Here is a 20,985-nt window from a genome sequence, read left to right on the forward strand (position 1 = left end):
CCAATTTAGGAGGCAAAGGATCGTCTACCATTGTTTTATTTAATGAAGTCCCCCTCGGGTTAATGACATCCACAGACACCTCCCTCCATCTTACCGCCATTCCTAAAGCTTACAGGAGAGCTACTACATAGCTCAAAACCTGGTCTACAGCCATATTCTCCATTCTCTTCTTATTTTCCTGTTGGCAGTTTTACAAAATCTTTAGGGGGAGTTGGAGGAACCACTAGTGTTTAAGCCCCTACTTCACTCAAAGCCTTGACTCTTGAGTTCTATTCCTTTCAGCACCTTAGGAAGTTCACAGTCCATATTCCCCCTTTGAACTCAGTCACTAAAATGATCTCAAGGCTAAGGGTTAGACAGTAGATCCACTTCATAGGTCAGCTTGCCATGCCTGATTTAGGAAAGTTTTCTCTGCAGACAGTTGTAGACAAATCCTTTCAGAGACAAATTCTGCTTGTTCCCAGTACCTAATTATTAAATTTATTAAATTATTTGATTATTAAAATCAAAACTTCTCAGAACTTTTCCAGCATTTGGTAAATCCATGCTGGGGAGGATTGGCAGAGACATGTTATATGCACTTGACAGCAATGCCCATTTATTTCATTCAGTATTTAACGGGTATTTGTTATGTACCTGGTATAGGTCTAGAACTGTCTCAGCACTGGAGATACAGCAAGAAAACTATCCTTGCCCCATGGAGCTAGTCCAGAAAAATAGGGAATAAGGCTCAAAGTCTTTCAAATGGAGCCTCAGTTGGGTCGAATCAAAGTAAGTTAAAGAAATCTATGTGAAAGTCTTCAATTATATTAAGAATGGCTTGATGAAACACAGGTATAGAAATTTCACTGGTTGAAATAAAATTCCAGTAAAGCCCCAGTTCTTGAATCTAATCTAGCATTTGTAACTAGTAAACCAAACGCTAGTCATATTTTTTTCCCTTTTAAATTTTCTCATGAGAAATAAAAACTTACTTCCAAGACTAGAAATAGATGGGAAAGTTTTTTTGAACTTTATTCAGATATAAGTGACATATAACATTATGTACCAATAGTTACAGAGAACATAAATAGATCCATTTTAAGTGCCAACATTGAACCACAGAACATTTCTGTTATATCACTGTTTTATAACTATAAGAAATAACAGAAATGATAAGTCCCCCTCATTAAGTTTTCTATTCACTGTCTCCTTAATTGTACCTCCTTTAATTGTCATCATGGAGTGTCTGGATTTTATAATCCAAGACACTAAGGTGTTTATTTTATACATCACCTCCACACTTAGTATCTTGTATGCTAGATACAAGAATCCAAACATTGTGTTGGTCTGGGAGGAAACGGAAATTCCATAGTTTGTTGAACCCAGAAAACCTTTAGTGCATCTCAGGTATAAAGTTGTTTAAATATATATAAAGTTCTATAATTGCAGAAGATGCATTTGAGGTTTACACAAAGAGCTTCCATTTCCTTACCATCCTCTCATACCTTAACCCTATGTGACACAGGTTCTATTCCCACCATTCTATGAACAAAAGAGCAGGTGATATACAGGCTGGCTTTTAAAAAAAATGTTTCTTTATCTGATTCCAAATGTAACAAAGGTCAATACAGAAAAAAACCACACAAAAATGAAATATAGATAAGCCTATGAACTGTTAGTTAATTTTGACTATTTCCAACTAATCTCTTTTTAAGTGTATCAATATACTATTTTGTTTTAATAAAAGTAATGACAAAAGGCACACACCGATTTGGAGTTTGCTTTTTCTACTTACGAATATACCATAGTTTCTCATATTTTTTTTTACACTGCTTGCTTCATAGAAATTCATTCCATAAAGCTGCCTGTCAAAAACTCATACTTCTGCTAGACATTTAAGAGTTTATATTTTGTTCAAAATTATACATCTTTGCTCCCAGCTCTGATGATATCTTTGGGATAAACTCTAAATGAAACTAGCAGTTTAAAAGTCATGTCCATTTAAAATTGTAACGCATGAGAAAGTTATGTAAACTAAAACTTTGAGGGTGCTTCCCCCCACCCCACCCCATCCCCAATATGTTTACACAGTGGTTGACTTTTTTATTCTTTGCTAGCTAATACGAAGAGAATGTCAGCTCCTTTGTTTGCTGTTTAATACTGGTCATGTTACTTTCCTTTCCTTTTACTAGTCATACAGGTTTACTCACAACTCTACAAATAAATCTTACTCATTCTTAATTTTCCAGCATTGAGAGATTGGTTCACCAGAAAAGTTGTCACTCATCAATTCCTACCCATCCCAACTCTAACGACATTCATTGCTTCCAGAAATATGGCACTTAATGCACCCTTGTCCTTACCCTTTTCATGCATGTATATGTCATCTTCAATAAAACATTTAGTCGTTCGAAGGCAAGACCGTAGAGTTGAGGCCCAATATGCTAATGGCCCGGTGTTGTTTAATAATTTACCTTCCCAGGGGTGCTCTCCTGGGAATACAGGTGAGACTAATTGACTTTAGCAGTTGGGAGAGCAACAGCCAAACCTTCCATGTTTTTCAAATCTATCAGGCCATGAGAGGCTTCAGTAGCAGAGGCTCAACCACGGAAATCTCAACTATTGTCCCGAATTATGCCTGACTAATGCCAAAGATTGAGCAAGGGCCCAGGTATCCGGACAGTCTGGAGTGCCCCAGGTCCAGACTGGAGTCCTGAGGGGTGTCTGCCCCACAGTGACTCACTGCCTGGGCTCTAGGTTTCTGTCTTCAGCTCGATGCGTTTTATTCTTTAATCTAGCGTTCCGGAAAACTGACAATGCTGACCTCGCCAACGCTTGCTTCCTTTCCGCCCTTCCTGCATAGGGTGGTAACAGTCTTTACGAACAGGCGGTGAACAAGCCATTTCTCGCAAACCGCAGCTGTACTTCCGTGTAGGTCCGAAGAAGGAGGAGCCAGGTACAGCCAGGGTCTAAGAGTGAGGCGTAGAGCGGCCCGCGCGCAAGGACTCTTAGACTTCGGCAAGCGCCACGCCCTGCCTCTCCAGGCCTAAGGGCCACCCCCAACACCGAAGCCCCGCCTTACAGCCCGCCTATTGGCCCGGCAGGCCCCGTCCATAGAGTCACTTCCGCCCTGGGTACGGCCCAGGCCACACCCAGCTACGAGACCGCGTTTGACGGTTTGTGACTGTGCGGATTCTTGTCTCTGGTAACTGGACTCAGAAAGATCTCTGCTGAGCTGTTTCCGGTTTCTCGCTGATCTCCCGAAAATGACGGCGCCTTGCTCCTCTCGCAAGGCATCCCCCTACCGCTCCGAGAGTCCATTTTCTTCTAGGTGCTTCGTTGGGATTCTTTTGGTGGCGCTACTGCTCCTGCTTCCCATATCCTCCGGTAGGAGCCTGGAGAAGGTGTCCGCACAGGCGGCGAACTGGAGCGGGTGGGGGGTGAGGCAGGCCGGGTCGCGGGGCAGGCCCGCTGGAGCCGAGGGTCGGGGGAGCTTTGCTTGGTGGCTCGGGGCGGAGGCGCGGGGCTGAGTCCACCCAGGGTCGTAAGGAGTTAGGGTAGAAGGCGTGGCCAGACTGTCCCCGGCTCGTACTGTGTGGGGACCCCGGGGGGTGGTGACCACGTAGTGGCCGAAGAGAAGGCTTGCTTGGTGGCGTGGCTGGGGTTTACCCGGGGCCAAGCTGGGTCTCTAGCAAAAGCTTGCAGGGTGTTTCCGGGACTGATCAGGTGGATAAGGGAGCGCCAAGCCGGGGCTGGTGGTGACGACTTGCTCTTGAGTTGCCCAGGTGCCTGGGGATGTTGGTAGGCTGGTGCTGTGCTCGTGGGGAGAGTTTGCCCTGTGTTCCCTGGGCGGGATGACGCCTTGTGCCCTGCTGGGCGTGGTTAGGGGAGCCCAGGCCAGGTGTACGCAAGTGTGTGGCCAGCGCTGCCGAGCCGAGTGTGGGACAAGGAAGCTTACTGCTTGCTTTAAGTGGGCCTGCGGAGCAGATGTTGTGCCTGTAGCACTCCGGTGAGAGCAGGCTCTGGGAGCCTGGGATTTAGAGGGTTTGAAAGCGGGCAAGGTGCTTTTTGTAAATAAAGTTAACAGGAAACTTGGTACTCGAGATCGTATTGATATTGATTTGCAGGTTCTTCTTCTTTTTTTTTTTTTTCTTTGCAATAGAGTTATCTTCCTGTTCTCATCCAATAGACAATATTCAGTTCTATTACCGAATGGCTTTTTGGTATTGCTTTCCTTCTTTCTGAAGGTTGGGTCATGTTTGAGGGGCTATCCGAAGCAACCTAAAAAACACTGGTAGCCAAATCTACCGAAAAATGAGTATCCTAAGAAGTGAACCAGAAATGGTGGTAGTCTGGTTTTCTCCTATAGCTCATAAACTAAACCTGAAGGCCCAACCACTAGGTTTGTTTCATGTTTCACAGAAAGCACTTTTTTTTTTTTTTTTTTGCAATACGCGGGCCTCTCACTGCTGTGGCCTCTCCCGTTGCGGAGCAACAGGCTCCGGACGCGCAGGCTCAGCGGCCATGGCTCACGGGCGCAGCCTGGCATGTGAGATCTTCCCGGACCGGGGCACGAACCCGTGTCCCCTGCATCGGCAGGCGGACTCTCAACCACTGCGACACCAAGGAAGCCCCACAGAAAGCACTTTGAAGTACATATATTCTAAAAAAAGGCATGCTTATTGTATAAAACAACCATTTTTAATACTTTGGTAGATTTCCTTTTGTCTTTATATGTACATATGTTTTCATGCCCAAGTTATTTTTAGGATCCTATTACATATACGGTTTCATTAGCAGCATTCATTCAACAAATACTTGCCTTCTATATGCCAGGTCCTGTACTGGTCCTGAGGATGCACTGGTGAGCAATAACACACCATTCCTATTTTCATGATCCTTATTTCACTATTTGTCTGTCTGCCTACACACATGAATATATGCAGGGACTGTGTTTTGCTCACTGCTCTACCTCCAAGTGCCAGGCACACATTAGGAAATCAAATATTTGCTACAATTTATTGGGAGTGGTAGGCAGTAGCCAAAACATAATACTAATGAATATGTTATAACCCAAGAGAAGTACCCAGGAGGAAAGGAGCATGATTCTCTGACAGCATTTAACAAATGACTGGTGGAAGGGAAGACTTTTCTGTTCATTGAACAAGCCAAACTCTGCCACTTTGCCTTCTGTACTTGCTGTTCCCTTGGTCTTGGGACATTCTCCTGCCTCTAGCATAGTTTGGCTCCTTCTTATTCTTCAAATTCACTTGTGATATTACCTTCTCAGAGGGACCGTCTCTGACCCACTATTTCCAGTAGACACACATGTTCCAGCTCAATTACCCCACTAACTGGTAGTCACTCTCCCAAACTGTTTTCTGTTCTTTCCTTACTAGAATGCAGAGATCTTGGCTGTCTTGTCACACTTGTGGTTGCCTAAGTGTCAACACTCTTGTATAACTCTCAAGTACCAGAAAATTAAAGGTAACATTCGGCTGGGGCTTAGAACCCAGGAAAAACTTCTCTTGCATGGAGGAAGCAAGAGAGCCATGCTTAGGATGGCCTTTCTTTGGTGCCTAAAAAGCTAAGGAAGGAGCAACTGGGGGTCAATCTATCTTCTCCTGATAGTAGAATCCTCAGGTCTCACCATACTCGTCTTGCTTATTACGGATCATTTTAAAAGTTTATTTCTATGCCAGAGAGGTGTGGGGATGGAACAGCAGTGCTAACAAGAAATTAAAAGGAAATTTTTAAAGAATAATAATGTTTAGAATAGGCTTAAAGCTAGATGTTGAAGGATATGATGAGAACTATTTAAAATAGAGGAGGGCTTCCCTGGTGGCGCAGTGGTTGAGAGTCCACCTGCCGATTCAGGGGACGCGGGTTCGTGCCCCGGTCCGGGAAGATCCCACATGCCATGGAGCAGCTGGGCCTGTGAGCCACGGCTGCTAAGCCTGCGCGTCCGGAGCCTGTGCTCCGCAACGGGAGAGACCACAACAGTGAGAGGCCCACGTACCAAAAAAAAGTAAAATAGAGGAAAATAGAGGGATTTCCCTGGTGGCGCAGTGGTTAAGAATCTGGGACACGGGTTCAATCCCTGGTCTGGGAAGATCCCACATGCCACGGAGCAACTAAGCCTGTGTGCCACAACTACTGAGCCTGCGCTCTAGAGCCCGTGAGCTACAACTACTGAGCCCGCGTGCCACAACTATGGAAGCCCGTGCACCTAGAGGCTGTGCTCCTCAGCAAGAGAAGCCAACGCAATGAGAAGCCTGCCCACCACTACGAAGAGTAGCTTCTGCTCTCTGCAACTAGAGAAAGCCCGCTCGCAGCAACAAAGACCCAATGCAGCCAAAAATAAATGAAAATAAAATAAAAATTTAAAAAATAAAATAGAGGAAAATAGATAAATAAAATGAATAGCACGTATTGTGGAAGGTAACAAAACTAGAAATGGAGGAAAAACAAGGTGAGGTTTTAAGGCTGAAAGGTAAAATCAGGATAGGTGGGAAACATAGATGAAGTACAAATGCGAACTTACTATACTGGCAGGGAAAGTATGTGGATAAAATAAATATTTCACTGAAGCAGCTCATGAGGAGAAGGTTTTGTAAGTGGGCAGTGTGTGCTTGGGAGGCTCGCCATCTCAGAGGTAGTTGCCAAATGGTAGGGGATCACAGAAGGGACCAGTCTCATTCCTCCAGAATGGGTCTGCTTTTTGGAACAAAACCTACAATTTCCTTTTATGGGTGGTTTCTTCTGACTGTTTTAGGTCTTTTCTTTCTTCCTAATGAAAGAAGCCAAGATCAATAAGTGCTTACACAGTAGTTTCTTAGTTTCTTACTCTACATATTACAGTGTAGGGAGAACAGTCCTTATCTGGTCAGTTGCTAGGTTACATATACTGGGAGATATGAGACAAAAGAAATTAAGTGGTCAAGTATTTCTCCAGTGCATAATGCTTTAAGATGATTATTTTCAATATTAGATTCATTATACTATATTCTTTACCATTGGTTTCTGTTTAACAGCAGTGGTTCTTTGAGAACCAAAGTTTTTTGAATAGCAGCTATGAGGGACATACTGTGTGAGGTGTTGTGGCCACATGGATGGATGGAGTCCACTGGTGAGCTGAGAGATCCGTGCAGAGGAGAGTCCAAGAGAAGGGGACTGGTCACTGCCTCCCCAGGAGAATCAGAAAGTACTTCCCAGAGGAGATGTTGAGTGGATTAAGTTAAAGAAGACAAGAGTTGAACAGGAGTTGCTCCTGAGCAGGAGGAAGGGTGTTCAGAGCAGAGGGAGCATTGTGAGCGAAGGCTCAGAGATGTGGCATGGCTCAGGGCAGTCATGGACTGCCTAGTTACCCTGTGTGGCAGCAGTAGAGCAAAGGAGGCAAGAGGAAGGCAGCGGTGTAGATCACAGAGTGAATAATTGTGAAAAGAACAGGATAGGTAGCAATGAACAACCATCGTAATAAAAATCACCTGTTGTTTTTGGGCACCTTGACTTAGCAGAATGCAAATCTAAACTAAGGTTGCTTTAATTTCCCTAGGCTCAGTATAAGACCATTTCTTGAGGACTAAATTGCAGACAGAGTGTATTGGTGTAACCATTGCAAGGGTTCCAGGTTAGAGACAGTGATGGGAAATGGTGTTGGCAGTAGAACTAGGCTGCCTGGCTTCACTCCTGGGTCTGGTACCTTCTGGGAATGTATTCTTAAGCAAGTTACTTCATGGCTCAGATTGCTCATCTTAAAGAGGGTGAAATAGTACCTAACTCATAGGATGTGTATGAAGAGTAAGTTAGTTTAAAAGGACTTAAAATATAGTTGGTACAGGTAGTGCTTAAATGTGCTATTTCCAAGATAATTAATATCATTTCTTTTGTTGTTAGAAACAAGTTCTGGGATCTTTCATACCATACTTTAGGAAAAAAATGTAACCAACAGGATTTGGAGTTCTCCTTTGAGAATGTTAAAATGCCATTTCTAGTCATAGCAGTATTGGAGAATGGGTTCAAATAAATAAAGCACAAGTATTTTGACATTAAAAAAAAACTCTGATAAAGGGAAACATCTGTAACTAAAGCAATGGAAAAAATTTGAGGAAAGGCATACAAAAGCAAAGAAAAATGATGATTTGCAGATATCTCTGGAACAGGTTGGCTGAACAGTATAAAGAATTTGAATTTTGATCCAAGAGTTTATAGAACTGATAACAGTGCCCCTTCAGCTCTGGCGTCAGGAACTAGAAATGCAGTGAAGAATGAGACATGGTCCTCAAGAAGGTTACAGTCTCCTAGGGAGTACAAACAATGAACAATTACAGTATGAAAATTGCTATGAAAGAAATAAATTGGGGCTCATGAGGACACTTAACTGAATTTTTTGGGTGAGAAATGTTAGGAGCCTCCAGGAAGGAGTGGCATCTAAGATGAAACTGAAGGATGAGTAGGTGGGAGGAATGGCAGGGTCTCTGGTCAAAGCTGAAGTAATATGATGCAAGGAGGTCTAGAGTGCTAAAGTAAGTTGAGTAATTTAATGGGCACTACTAGTGGAATTGAATGTGGCTTAGAAGAGTATGCAAGAGTGAGCAGATATTAAAGCTCTGTTAGCCATGTCAAGGAACCTTAGACATTATCATGAGGGAAACAGGGAGCCGTTGAAACATATCTGACTTGGAAGGGCCTTGGTCCTAGTATCATATCAGTATTACTCTGGTGGCAGTGTGAAAATGAACTGAATGAAAGGTGGCAAGACCAGTAAGGAGACCTATTCAGAAACTCTTGTAGCAATCCAGATAAGAAATGATAGTGGCTTGAATTAGAAGTAACGGTGGAAACGGAGAGAAGGAACAGGCATTTCAGTTGTGGAAAACATGTATCTTGTTTGCTGGGCTTCATTATGTTATTTGAGATAGTGTGACACATTCCAAGTGGAGCTGTGGGGAGGCAGTTGAACACATAGACTTGGCACCCCAGCTAAGATCTAGGATGGAGAGAGGGATTTGGGAGGCAGCTCTCATCAGTTGTAATGATGTCATGAGAGTATACATTCTGACCCGGGGGGATTTGCAGAATGAAAATAAGGAGAGCTCGTAGAATAACTCATGAGGAACGTCACATTATGCAATCAGACAGAGAAGGAAGAGCAGCCAGAGGACAGGCTGAAAACCAGGCTGGTTTGCTACCTGGAAACCAAGGAAAAGAGTTTTTTAGGCACAAGAGAGCAAAGAGAGAATGAACAATAGCTCCAGATGTTATAGACAGGGTAATTAAAATTACTGAGGGAGAGAGTGCTAGGATGAATTTACTTAGAAGGAGGCTACTTAATTACTTGGAACATGATTTACGTGATTTTTTTATAGGCCTAGAAATGAGTGGAACATGAGAAATTAAATAAAATTTGAAAATAGGTTGTGTAGAGTGAGAAAAGGGGAAGTTTCGTCAGGTTTCATTGAGGTTCCGGTTTGGGTCAGAGACCATGATTTTCTAAAGGTACCACCTGGGCAGGGGTGTGGGTGTGTGCTTACGTCAGAGAGTTATTTTTATTTTTTGCAAGCAGGTAGAGAGTGCTTGCATAATTTTTGTAAGTGTACAGAAGGTGAACAGTTTTCTTGATCCATATTAGGGACTATTTCACCTTCCTGAAACTCATCTGGAAAATTGGGGAATTTTCTGAATGCAGCCTATCATATGATATAATGGCATCTGTTATTAAAGTGTAGCATTGCAGCCTAATAACAATTACATTTTAAATTCTCTAGAAGAAAACTCAGTCCATATACTATTTTTTTGATGCTGGGAATGTTTAGTTTGAAAATCCTCATAGGAAAAAAGAATTCAGTATTCTGAGCAAGAGAAGAAGATATTTGATTATAAAACAAGTATGATATTAGACCCAGTTATTACAGTATATAAAGCTTGTAATCAACTGATGGCCAAAGCAAATGTTCTAAACTGCACATTGTTGAAGGCATGTCTTTCGCGATGCATGTTATTGGGAAGAAATACTTCAAGTTAGTCGAATAGATTGAGCCATCCAGTTGACATTTCTTTTTCCATACACAGCACTGTATGTGAGAGTCATATTAGGAATTCTTTCTTCTTTTATGCCTTCAAGATAGTTACTGAGGGCTTCCCTGTTGGCGCAGTGGTTAAGAATCTGTCTGCTACTGCAGGGGGCATGTGTTTGAGCCCTGGTCCAGGAAGATCCCACGTGCCGTGGAGCAACTAAGCCCCTGCGCCACAACTACTGAGCCTGAGCTCTAGAGCCTGTGACCCACAGCTACTGAGCCCACGTGCCACAACTACTGAAGCCAGTGCGCTTAGAGCCTGTGCTCTGTGACAAGAGAAGTCACCGCAGTGAGAAGCCTGCCCACTGCAACGAAGAGTAGCCCCCACTCGCCGCAACTAGAGAAAGCCTGCGCACAGCCCTGAACACCAAAAACAGCCAAAAATAAAAACAATAAATAAAGTAAATCAATTTATTTTAAAAAAAGACAGTTACTGAAATTGAATACATAAAACAAAGAACACTTGTGTAATTTAATCACATGCATGCTATTACTTGATTTTTTTCTTGGTGCTTCCAGGATATTCTAGAATGATACATGTTTTTATCTAAAATGGAATTATATAGCATTTCTAGCCCATTATTTCCTATTGTAAAATGAGAATGTGTGGCTCAGGGTATTCAGTAAATTTAATGTTATTAATAAAATTCAACTCTTTACTAATCTTTTAAAAAAATGCTTTTAATAACTATGGCTCTTTGTTTGTTTTTTGCTTTTGCCTTGTTTTGGGCAGTTGATTGAGGAGCATTCATGTAACAAGATCAGCACAGTGGAAATGTTCAAAACATTTGCTAAATGCTGAAACAATTTCGGCACATGACGTAAATGAAATGTTGGACAGTGTATTGAGAGAGGAGTTTAGAATTTAGAATAAGATGTAAAATATTTCACTTGTTTAGACTTCTCTCTTGACCAGTCTCAATCTGAAGACCAAGATCCAGGGAGTAAGAAAGAAAAAGTTCCTCAGGGACCAGAATAGGTCTCTCTTCTTTCTCCTTAGGTTCTTTTTATTTTTTTAACAACTTTATTAGAGTATAATTGTTTTACAGTGGTGTGTTACTTTCTGCTTTATAACAAAGTGAATCAGCTGTACATATACATATATCCCCATATCTGCTCCCTCTTGTGTCTCCCTCCCACCCTCCCTATCCCACCCCTCTAGATGGTCACAAAGCACCAAGCTGATCTCCCTGTGCTATGCGGCTGCTTCCCACTAGCTATCTGTTTTACATTTGGTAGCGTATATATGTCCATGTAGCACTCTCACTTTGTCCCAGCTTACCCTTCCCCCTCCCCATGTCCTCAAAGCCATTCTCTACATCTGCGTCTTTATTCCTGTCCTGTCCCTAGGTTCTTCAGAACCATTTTTTTTTCTTTACATTCCATATATATGTGTTAGCATACGGTATTTGTTTTTCTCTTTCTGACTTACTTCACTCTGTATGACAGTCTCTAGGTCCATCCAGCTCACTACAAGTAACTCAATTTCGTTTCTTTTTATGGCTGAGTAATATTCCATTGTATATATGTGCCACATCTTCTTTATCCATTCATATGTTGATGGACACTTAGGTTGCTTCCATGTCCTGGCTACTGTAAATAGAGCTGAAATGAACATGTGGTACATGACTCTTTTTGAATTATGGTTTTCTCAGGGTATATGCCTAGTAGTGGGATTGCTGGGTTGTATGGTAGTTCTAATTTTAGTTTTTTAAGGAACCTCCATACTGTTCTCCATAGTGGCTGTATCAATTTACATTCCTGCCAACAGTGCAAGAGTGTTCCCTTTTTTCCACACCTCTCCAGCATTTATTGTTTGTAGATTTTTTGATGATGGCCTTTCTGACTGGTGTGAGGTGATACCTCATTGTAGTTTTGGTTTGCATTTCTCTAATGATTAGTGACATTGAGCATCCTATCATGTGTTTGTTGGCGATCTGTATATCTTCTTTGGAGAAATGTCTGTTTAGGTCTTCTGCCCATTTTTGGATTGGGTTGTTTGTTTTTTTGATATTGAGCTGCATGAGCTGCTTGTAAATTTTGGAGATTAAACCTTTGCCAGTTGCTTCGTTTGCAAATATTTTCTCCCATTCTTACGGTTGTCTTTTCATCTTGTTTATAGTTTCCTTTGCTGTGGAAAAGCTTTTAAGTTTAATTAGGTCCCATTTGTCTATTTTTGTTTTTATTTTCTTTACTCTAGGAGGTGGGTCAAAAAGGATCTTGCTGTGATTTATGTCATAGAGTGTTCTGCCTATGTTTTCCTCTAAAAGTTTTATAGTGTGTGGCCTTACATTTAGGACTTTAATCCATTTTGTGTTTATTTTTGTGTAGGGTGTTAGGAAGTGATCTAATTTCATTCTTCTCCATGTAGCTGTCCAGTTTTCCCAGCACCAGTTATTGAAGAGGGTGTCTTTTCTCCATTGTATAGTCTTGCCTCCTTTATCAAAGATAAGGTGACCATATGTGCATGGGTTTATCTCTGGGCTTTCTATCCTGTTCCATTGAGCTATATTTCTGTTTTTGTGCCAGTACCATACTGTCTTGATTACTGTAGCTTTGTAGTATAGTCTGAAGTCCAGAAGCCAGATTCCTCCAGCTCGTTTTTCGTTCTCAAGATTGCTTTGGCTATTTGGGGTCTTTTGTGTTTCCATCCAAATTGTGTAATCTTTTGTTCTACTTCTGTGAAAAATGCCATTGGTAGTTTGATAGGGGTTGCATTGAATCTGTAGATTGCTTTGGGTAGTATAGTCATTTTCACAATGTTGATTCTTCCAATCCAAGAATATTGTATATCTCTTCATCTGTTTCTATCATCTTTAATTTCTTTCATCAGTGTCTTGTAGTTTTCTGCATACAGGTCTTTTGTCTCCTTAGGTAGGTTTATTCCTAGGTATTTTATTCTTTATGTTGCAATGGTAAATGGGAGTGTTTACTTAATTTCTCTTCCAGATTTTTCATCACTAATGTATAGAAATACCAGATATTTCTGTGCATTAATTTTGTATCCTGCTACTTTACCAAATTCATCGATTAGCTCTAGTAATTTTGTCGTGGCATCTTTAGGATTCTCTATGTATAGTGTTATCTGAGAACAGTGACAGCTTTACTTCTTCTTTTCTGATTTGAATTCCTTATATTTCTTTTTCGTCTCTGATTGCTGTGCCTAAAACTTCCAAAACTATGTTGAATAATAGTGGTGAGAATTGGCAACCTTGTCTTGTTCCTGATCTTAGTGGAAATGGTTTCAGTTTTTCACCATTGAGAACAATGTTGGCTGTGGGTGTGTCCTATATGACCTTCATTATGTTGAGGTAAGTTCCCTCTATGCCTACTTTCTGCAGGGTTTTTATCATAAATGGGTGTTGAATTTTGTTGAAAGCTTTCTCTGCATCTATTGACATGATCATATGGTTTTTCTCCTTCAATTTGTTAATATGGTTTATCACATTGATTGATTTGCGTATATTGAAGAATCCTTGCATTCTTGGGATCAACCCCAATTGATCATGGTGTAGGATCCTTTTAATGTGCTGTTGGATTCTGTTTGCTAGTATTTTGTTGAGGATATTTTCATCTATGTTCATCAGTGATTTTGGCCTGTAGTTTTCTTTCTTTGTGACATGTTTGTCTGGTTTTGGTATCAGGGTGATGGTGGCTTGGTAGAATGAGTTTGGGAGTGTTCCTCCCTCTGCTACATTTTAGAAGAGTTTTAGAAGGATAGATGTTAGCTCCTCTCTAAATGTTTGATAGAATTCGCCTGTGAAGCCATCTGGTCCTGGGCTTTTTTGTTTGTTTGTTTTTGTTTTTTCTTTTTGCAGTACACGGGCCTCTCACTGTTATGGCCTCTCCAGTTGTGGAGCACAGGCTCCGGATGCGCAGGCTCAGTGGCCATGGCTCACGGGCCCAGCTGCTCTGTGGCATGTGGGATCTTCCCGGACTGGGTCATGAACCCGTGTCCCCTGCATTGGCAGGCGGACTCTCAACCACTGTGCCACCAGGGAAGCCCAGGTCCTGGGCTTTTGTTTATTGGAAGATTTTTACTCACCTTCTCAATTTCAGTGCTTGTGATTGGTCTGTTTATATTTTCTGTTTCTTCCTGGTTCAGTCTCGGAAGGTTGTGCTTATCTAAGAATTTGTCCATTTCTTCCAGGTTGTCCATTTCACTGGCATATAGTTGCTTGTAGTAATCTCTCATGATCCTTTGTATTTCTGCAGTGTCAGTTGTTACTTCTCCTGTTTCATTTCTAATTATATTGATTTGAGACTTCTCCCTCTTTTTTTTTTTTGGTGAGTCTCTCTAATGGTTTATCAATTTTGTTTATCTTCTCAGAGAACCAGCCTTTAGTTTTATTGATGTTTGCTATTGTTTCCTTCATTTCTTTTTCATTTATTTCTGATCTGATCTTTATGATTTCTTTCCTTCTGCTAACTTTGGGGGTTTTTTGTTCTTCTTTCTCTAATTGCTTTACGTGTAAGGTTAGGTTGTTTATTTGAGATGTTTCTTGTTTCTTGAGGTCGGATTGTATTGCTATAAACTTCCTTCTTAGCACTGCTTTTGCTGCATCCCATAGGTTTTGGGTCGTCGTGTTTTCATTGAGATTTTTTTCTAAGTGTTTTTTGATTTCCTCTTTGATTTCTTCAGTGATTGGTTAGTAGTATATTGTTTAGCCTCCATGTGCTTGTATTTTTTACAGATTTTTTTTCCTAAAATTGATATCTAGTCTCATAACGTTGTGGTCAGAAAAGATACTTGATATGATTTCAATTTTCTTAAATTTACCAAGGCTTGATTTGTGACCCAAGATATGATCTATCCTGGAGAATGTTCCAGGAACACTTGAGAAGAAAGTGTATTTTGTTGTTTTTGGATGGAATGTCCAAAAAATATCAATGAAACCCATCTTGTGTAATGTATCATTTAAAGCCTGTGTTTCATTATTCATTTTCATTTTGGATGATCTGTCCATTGGTGAAAGTGGGGTGTTAAAGTCCCCTACTATGATTGTGTTACTCTCGATTTCCCCATTTATGGCTATTAGCATTTGCCTTATATACTGAGGTGCTCCTATGTTGGGTGCATGAATATTTACGATTGTTATATCTTCTTGGATTGATCCCTTGATCTTTATGTAGTGTTCTTCCTTGTCTTTTATAACATTCTATATTTTAAAGTCTATTTTGTCTGACATGAGAATTGCTACTACAGCTTTCTTTGGATATCCATTTGCATGAAACATCTTTTTCCATCCCCTCACTTTCAGTCTGTATGTGTCCCTAGGTCTGAAGTGGGTCTCTTGTAGACAGCATATATATGGGTCTTGTTTTTGTATCCATTCAGCCAGCCTTTGTTTTGGTTGGAGCATTTAATCCATTTACATTTAAGGTAATTATCCATATGTCTGTTCCTATTACCATTTTCTTAATTGTTTTCGTTTGTTATTGTAGTTCTTTTCCTTCTCTTGTGTTTCCTGCCTAGAGAAGTTCCTTTAGCATTTGTTGTAAAGCTGGTTTATGGTGCTGAATTCTCATAGCTTTTGCTTGTCTGTAAAGGTTTTCATTTCTACATCGAACCTGAATGAGATCCTTGCTGGATAGAGTAATCTTGGTTGTAGGTTCTTCCCTTTCATCACTTTAAATATGTCCTGCCACTCCCTTCTGTCTTACAGAGTTTCTGCTGGAAGATCAGCTGTTAACCTTATGGGGATTCCCTTGTATGTTATTTGTTATTTTTCCCTTGCTGCTTTTAATATTTTTTCTTTGTATGTAATTTTTCATAGTTTGATTAATACGTCTCTTGGCATGCTTCTCCTTGGATTTATCCTGTATGGGACTCTGCACTTCCTGGGCTTGATTGACCATTTCCTTTCACCATATTAGGGAAGTTTTTAACTATAATCTCTTCAAATATTTTCTCAGTCCCTTTCTTTCTCTCTTCTTCTTCTGGGACCCCTATAATTCGAATGTTGGTGCATTTAAAGTTGTCCCAGAGGTCTTTAAGACTGTCCTCAATTCTTTTCATTCTTTTTTCTTTATTCTCCTCTGTAGTAGTTATTTCCACTATTTTGTCTTCCAGGTCAATTATCGGTTCTTCTGCCTCAGTTATTCTGCTATTGATTCATTCTAGAGAATTTTTAATTTCATTGTGTTTTTCATTATTGTCTGTTTGCTCTTTAGTTCTTCTAGGTCCTTGTTAAACGTTTCTTGGATTTTCTCCATTCTGTTTCCAAGATTTTGAGTCATCTTTACTATCATTACTCTGAATTCTTTTCCAGGTAGACTGCCTATTTCCTCTTCATTTGTTTGGTCTGGTGGGTTTTTACCTTGCTCCTTCATCTGCTGTGTTTCTCTGTTTTCTCATTTTGCTTAACTTACTGTGTTTGGGGTCTCCTTTTCACAGGCTGCAGGTTCGTAGTTCCCATTGTTTTTGGTGTCTGACCCCAGTGGGTGAGGTTGATTCAGTGGGTTGTGTAGGCTTCCTCGTGGAGGGGACTAGTGCCTGTGTTCTGGTCGATGAGGCTGGATCTTGTCTTTCTGGTGGGTAGGACCACGTCCAGTGGTGTGATTTGGGGTGTCTGTCACCTTATTTATGATTTTAGGCAGCCTCTGTGCTAAGGGTGGGGTTGTGTTGCTGTCTTGTTAGTTGGTTGGCATATGGTGTCCAGCACTGTAGCTTGCTGGTGATTGAGTGGAGCTGGGTCTTAGGGTTGAGTTGGACATCTCTGGGAGATCTTTCACTGTTCGATATTACTTTGCGCCGGAGGTCTCTGGTGGATCAGTGTCCTGAACTCGGCTCTCTCACCTCAGAGGCACAGACCTGACACCCGCCTGGAGCACCAAGACCCTGTCAGCCACACAACTCAGAAGAAAAGGGAGAAAAAAAGAAATAAATAAGTAAAATAAAGTTATTAAAATAGAAAATAAAATTATTAAAAATTTAAAGAATTGTTAAAGTAATAAAAGAAAGAAAGAAAGAAGAGAGCAACCAAATCAAAAAACTAATCCACCAATGATAACAAGTTCTAGAAACTATACTAAAAAAAAAAAAATGGACAAACACAACCCTAGGACAAATTGTGAAAGCAAAGCTACATAGACAAAATCACACAAAGAAGCATACACATACACACTCAGAAAAAGATAAAAATGAAGGAAAAATATATATCTATATATTTTTATAAAGGGAAGAGAGCAACCAAATGTATAAACAAATCTACCAATGATAATAAACTCTAAATACTAAACTAAGATAAACATAAAACCAGAAACAAATTAGATGCAGAAAGCAAACCCCAAGTCTACAGTTGCTCCCAAAGTCCACCGCCTTAATTTTGGTATGATTCATTGTCTATTCAGGTATTTCAGAGGTGCAGGGTACATCAAGCTGATTGTGGAGATTTAATCCGCTGTTCCTGAGGCTGCTGGGAGAAATTTCCCTTTCTCTTCTTTGTTCGCACAGCTCCTGGGGTTTAGCTTTGGATTTGGCCCCACCTCTGCATGTAGGTCGCCTGAGGGCGTCTGTTCTTTGCGGGGTTAAAGTAGCAGCTGATTGGGGGGCTCTGGCTCACTCAGGCTGGCGTAGGGGGAGGAAGGGGTATGGAATGTGAGATGAGCCTGCGGCGGCAGAGGCCAGCGTGACATTGCACCAGCCTGAGGCGCACCGTGCGTTCTCCCGGGGAAGTTGTTCCTGGATCCCGGGACCCTGGCAGTGGCGGGCTGCACAGGCTCCCGGGAGGGGAGGTGTAGTGACCTGTGCTTGCACACAGGCTTCTTGGTGGCGGCAGCAGCAGCCTTAGCGTCTCATGCCCGTCTCTGGGGTCCGCGCTGATAACCGTGGCTCGCACCCATCTCCTCCTTAGGTTCTTAACTTTATAAGAGAGGCCTCTGAATTGCTTTAGTCCTTTAGGACTTAATATGTCTCCATCACATCGTTTTACATAATTTTTCTAACAGATTTGTTAGGTTATCAAGTGCCCAGATAGTTAAAAGCAAGAGGGGGCTTCCCTGGTGGCGCAGGTGTTGAGAGTCCGCCTGCCAATGCGGGGGACACGGGTTCGTGCCCCGGTCCGGGAGGATCCCACATGCCGTGGAGCGGCTGGGCCCGTGAGCCATGGCCGCTGAGCCTTTGTGTCCGGAGCCTGTGCTCCGCAACGGGAGAGGCCACAGCAGTGAGAGGCCCGCGTACCGCAAAAAAAAAAAAAAAAAAAGCAAAAAAAATAAAACAAGAGGGCTTGCTGAGGTAGAAATGACATTATTCTAGGGAGTAAAAAACTCCTTCCCTCCACCCCACCCCAAAAAATCCCAGAAGTACAAAATTATAAAAGCATAACAATATAATAGCTTTACTGTTGGAATATATTGGATAAACAACCCAAACAGCTACCTCAGGGAGCTTCTGAGGAATGAGCAATCCATTGATCTGTGAAGGAAAGTTAAATTATATTTAAAGTAATGTCAAAGAGAGCAAGTTGTTTTTTCATGTAATGCTTTTCAGATAGTACATTTTGATATTTACATGGTGTCTATTCACCACTTTTAAAATGCTCAATTCACTAATAGGAAACAAATGAAACTGAGTATTATTTTTTGAAATACTTCGGTCCATAATTATTTTGATTTATGAATCTTACAAGGCATATTTTATATTGATCTCTTACCATAGCATGTCTTGAGTACCAACTGAGTACAGAGTGTAGTAGAGAAAGAAGGCATATGATCACTGCCCTCTAGGACCTTGCCTTCTGAGAGGAAACTGAGCCTGAAATGACAAGTGATCATATGCTTGTGTTTCAAACTATGGAAGAGTAATCTGAACAGAGTGCTGTATACTGTAGGAGACTTCTTAGAGGAGAGGTGAGTTTTGAAATGAATTTAGAAAAAAGTGGGGAAGGATACATACCTAAAATGTATTTATATTTCAAAACTAAAAACATTGATGCTATCTCTTTAATTTACTCTTTTTTTTTCTTTTTTTTTTTAACATCTTTATTGGAGTATAATTGCTTTACAATGGTATGTTAGTTTCAGCTTCACAACAAAATGAATCAGTTATATATATACATATATTCCCATATCTCTTCCCGCTTGTGTCTCCCTCCCTCCCACCCTCCCTATCCCATCCCTCCAGGCGGTCACAAAGCACCGAGCTGATCTCCCTGTGCTATGCGGCTGCTTCCCACTAGCTATCTACCTTACGTTTGGTAGTGTATATATGTCCATGTCTCTTTATCGCTTTGTCACCGTTTACCCTTCCCCCTCCCCATAGCCTCAAGTCCATTCTCTAGTAAGTCTGTGTCTTTATTCCTGTTTCACCCCTAGGTTTTTCATGACATTTTTTTTTTTTAAATTCCATATATATGTGTTAGCATACGGTATTTGTCTCTCTCTTTCTGACTTACTTCACTCTGTATGACAGACTCTAGGTCTATCCACCTCATTACTTTAATTTACTCTTGAATAAAAATTCATCTTATTCCCTAACAAACCAAAAGTTAATAGGTTGTTATTTAATGTAAGTAAGGCACATACACCACCAGTTGGGTAAAAGCATGGGACAGTCATTTAAAATCTTGCTGAGAACCTTTCCATTTATTCTGTACTACCTACCTGATGCCAGGCCACAGTCCCTGGCTGGTGAATGAGATAAAATATTTTTATGCTCTTATTCTCTTATACCTAGATGCCTGTGGTGAGCCACCAAGGTATGAATCTATGCAGCTCCAGGGTGTCCCTAAACCCAGTTATAGCCTTGGGGAGAGTGTACAGTATGAATGTCGCCCAGGTTACCAGCCCAAGCGTCCTCCTCTTTCTACCTCTGCTGTTTGTCAGAATGATGGTATGTGGTCACTTCTCCAGGAGGCCTGTACAAGTAAGTAAACAAAACTTTTTTTTTTTTAATTCAAAAAACTTTTTTATTGCTCTAGAGATTTTTCACACATTTTAGGGTTCATATTTTACGACTGAAATGGGTAGGTTTTAGACAGCAGTGCATTCAGGCTTTGAAAACTCTCCAGGGAACATTTTTTTCCACAATTGGTTGCCTGGGTAAATGTGAATCTTCTTTGATGTTATAATAGTTAAAGAAAGCAAATAATAAAAGATAATAATGTTCCCATGAATTCAAGTGAGCAATGTAGAATATTGAATTTGATTCAAATCTGTTTTGAAACTGGTATAAAACAACGAATTTGAAATTTTCCTTTTAGGAAAACAGTGTCCTAACCTAGGGGATCCCCCAAATGGCCAAGTAGACTACCTAAATGGAAGTATTCTGTTTGGCTCAGAGGCTCATTATGTTTGTAATGTTGGGTAAGTAGGATGCTCCTTAGAGGAAATAATGTTATATGTTACTAAATCCATTTTCATTTTGCCTCTCTTCTTAAACATTCCCACAAAGTTGATTTAATTTTGCTTTCTGTGTGACAAGTTGTACTGTAGCCAAATAACTCTTGGGCTTTTTATGGAGACTGAAAAGATGTGTAACTAGTAGAAAGAAATTTAAATTGAAGGAAAGTAAAATTGTGTAATACTTAGTATATGTATTAATAAACCTCTCATAAGCATTAAAAATGTGTTAATCATGGTGACTTTATCCTTGACAACACAATGCACCCTATTTAAAATGGTCAGTTCTCAGAGGTGAAATAGGTTTATGGAACTGGGGGGTAGAGTTGCCAACTGAAGATATTCTTATATCAAAGTAATCTGTAAGATGTCACAAGAACAAAAGTGACCTGGTAAGCTTAGACAATAATGTTGATCAAGATCTCTTAATTGGAAAACCTTATTTTTAAAACTACTACAAAGGAGTGAAGCATCTCAAAAAGTGGTACTGAGGATTTAATAATAGTCTTTGTTTTACAGGGCTCTTTTAATAGCATATGTTAGGGATACTGAACATTTATAAAAAATGTGAATTTAAAAGGTAAAT

The 20,985-nt window shown here is 40.7% G+C and overlaps 1 protein-coding gene across 1 annotated transcript in view; it reads left to right on the forward strand.

Annotated features, from left to right (window-relative positions):
- The first annotated feature begins 3,139 nt into the window (after positions 1-3,139).
- Positions 3,140-20,985, forward strand: part of LOC309958144 (membrane cofactor protein-like) — a 54,573-nt gene continuing 36,727 nt past the window's right edge. The window contains exons 1-3 of the mRNA XM_082833791.1: positions 3,140-3,369; positions 19,735-19,923; positions 20,261-20,363. Coding sequence (XP_082689917.1) covers positions 3,249-3,369; positions 19,735-19,923; positions 20,261-20,363 — 413 coding nt within the window. The 5' untranslated portion in view covers positions 3,140-3,248. The remainder of the gene's footprint in view (positions 3,370-19,734; positions 19,924-20,260; positions 20,364-20,985) is intronic.

Source organism: Leucopleurus acutus, assembly GCF_964270905.1.
Source record: "Leucopleurus acutus genome assembly, chromosome: 2".
NCBI classification, from domain to species: Eukaryota; Metazoa; Chordata; class Mammalia; order Artiodactyla; family Delphinidae; genus Leucopleurus; species Leucopleurus acutus.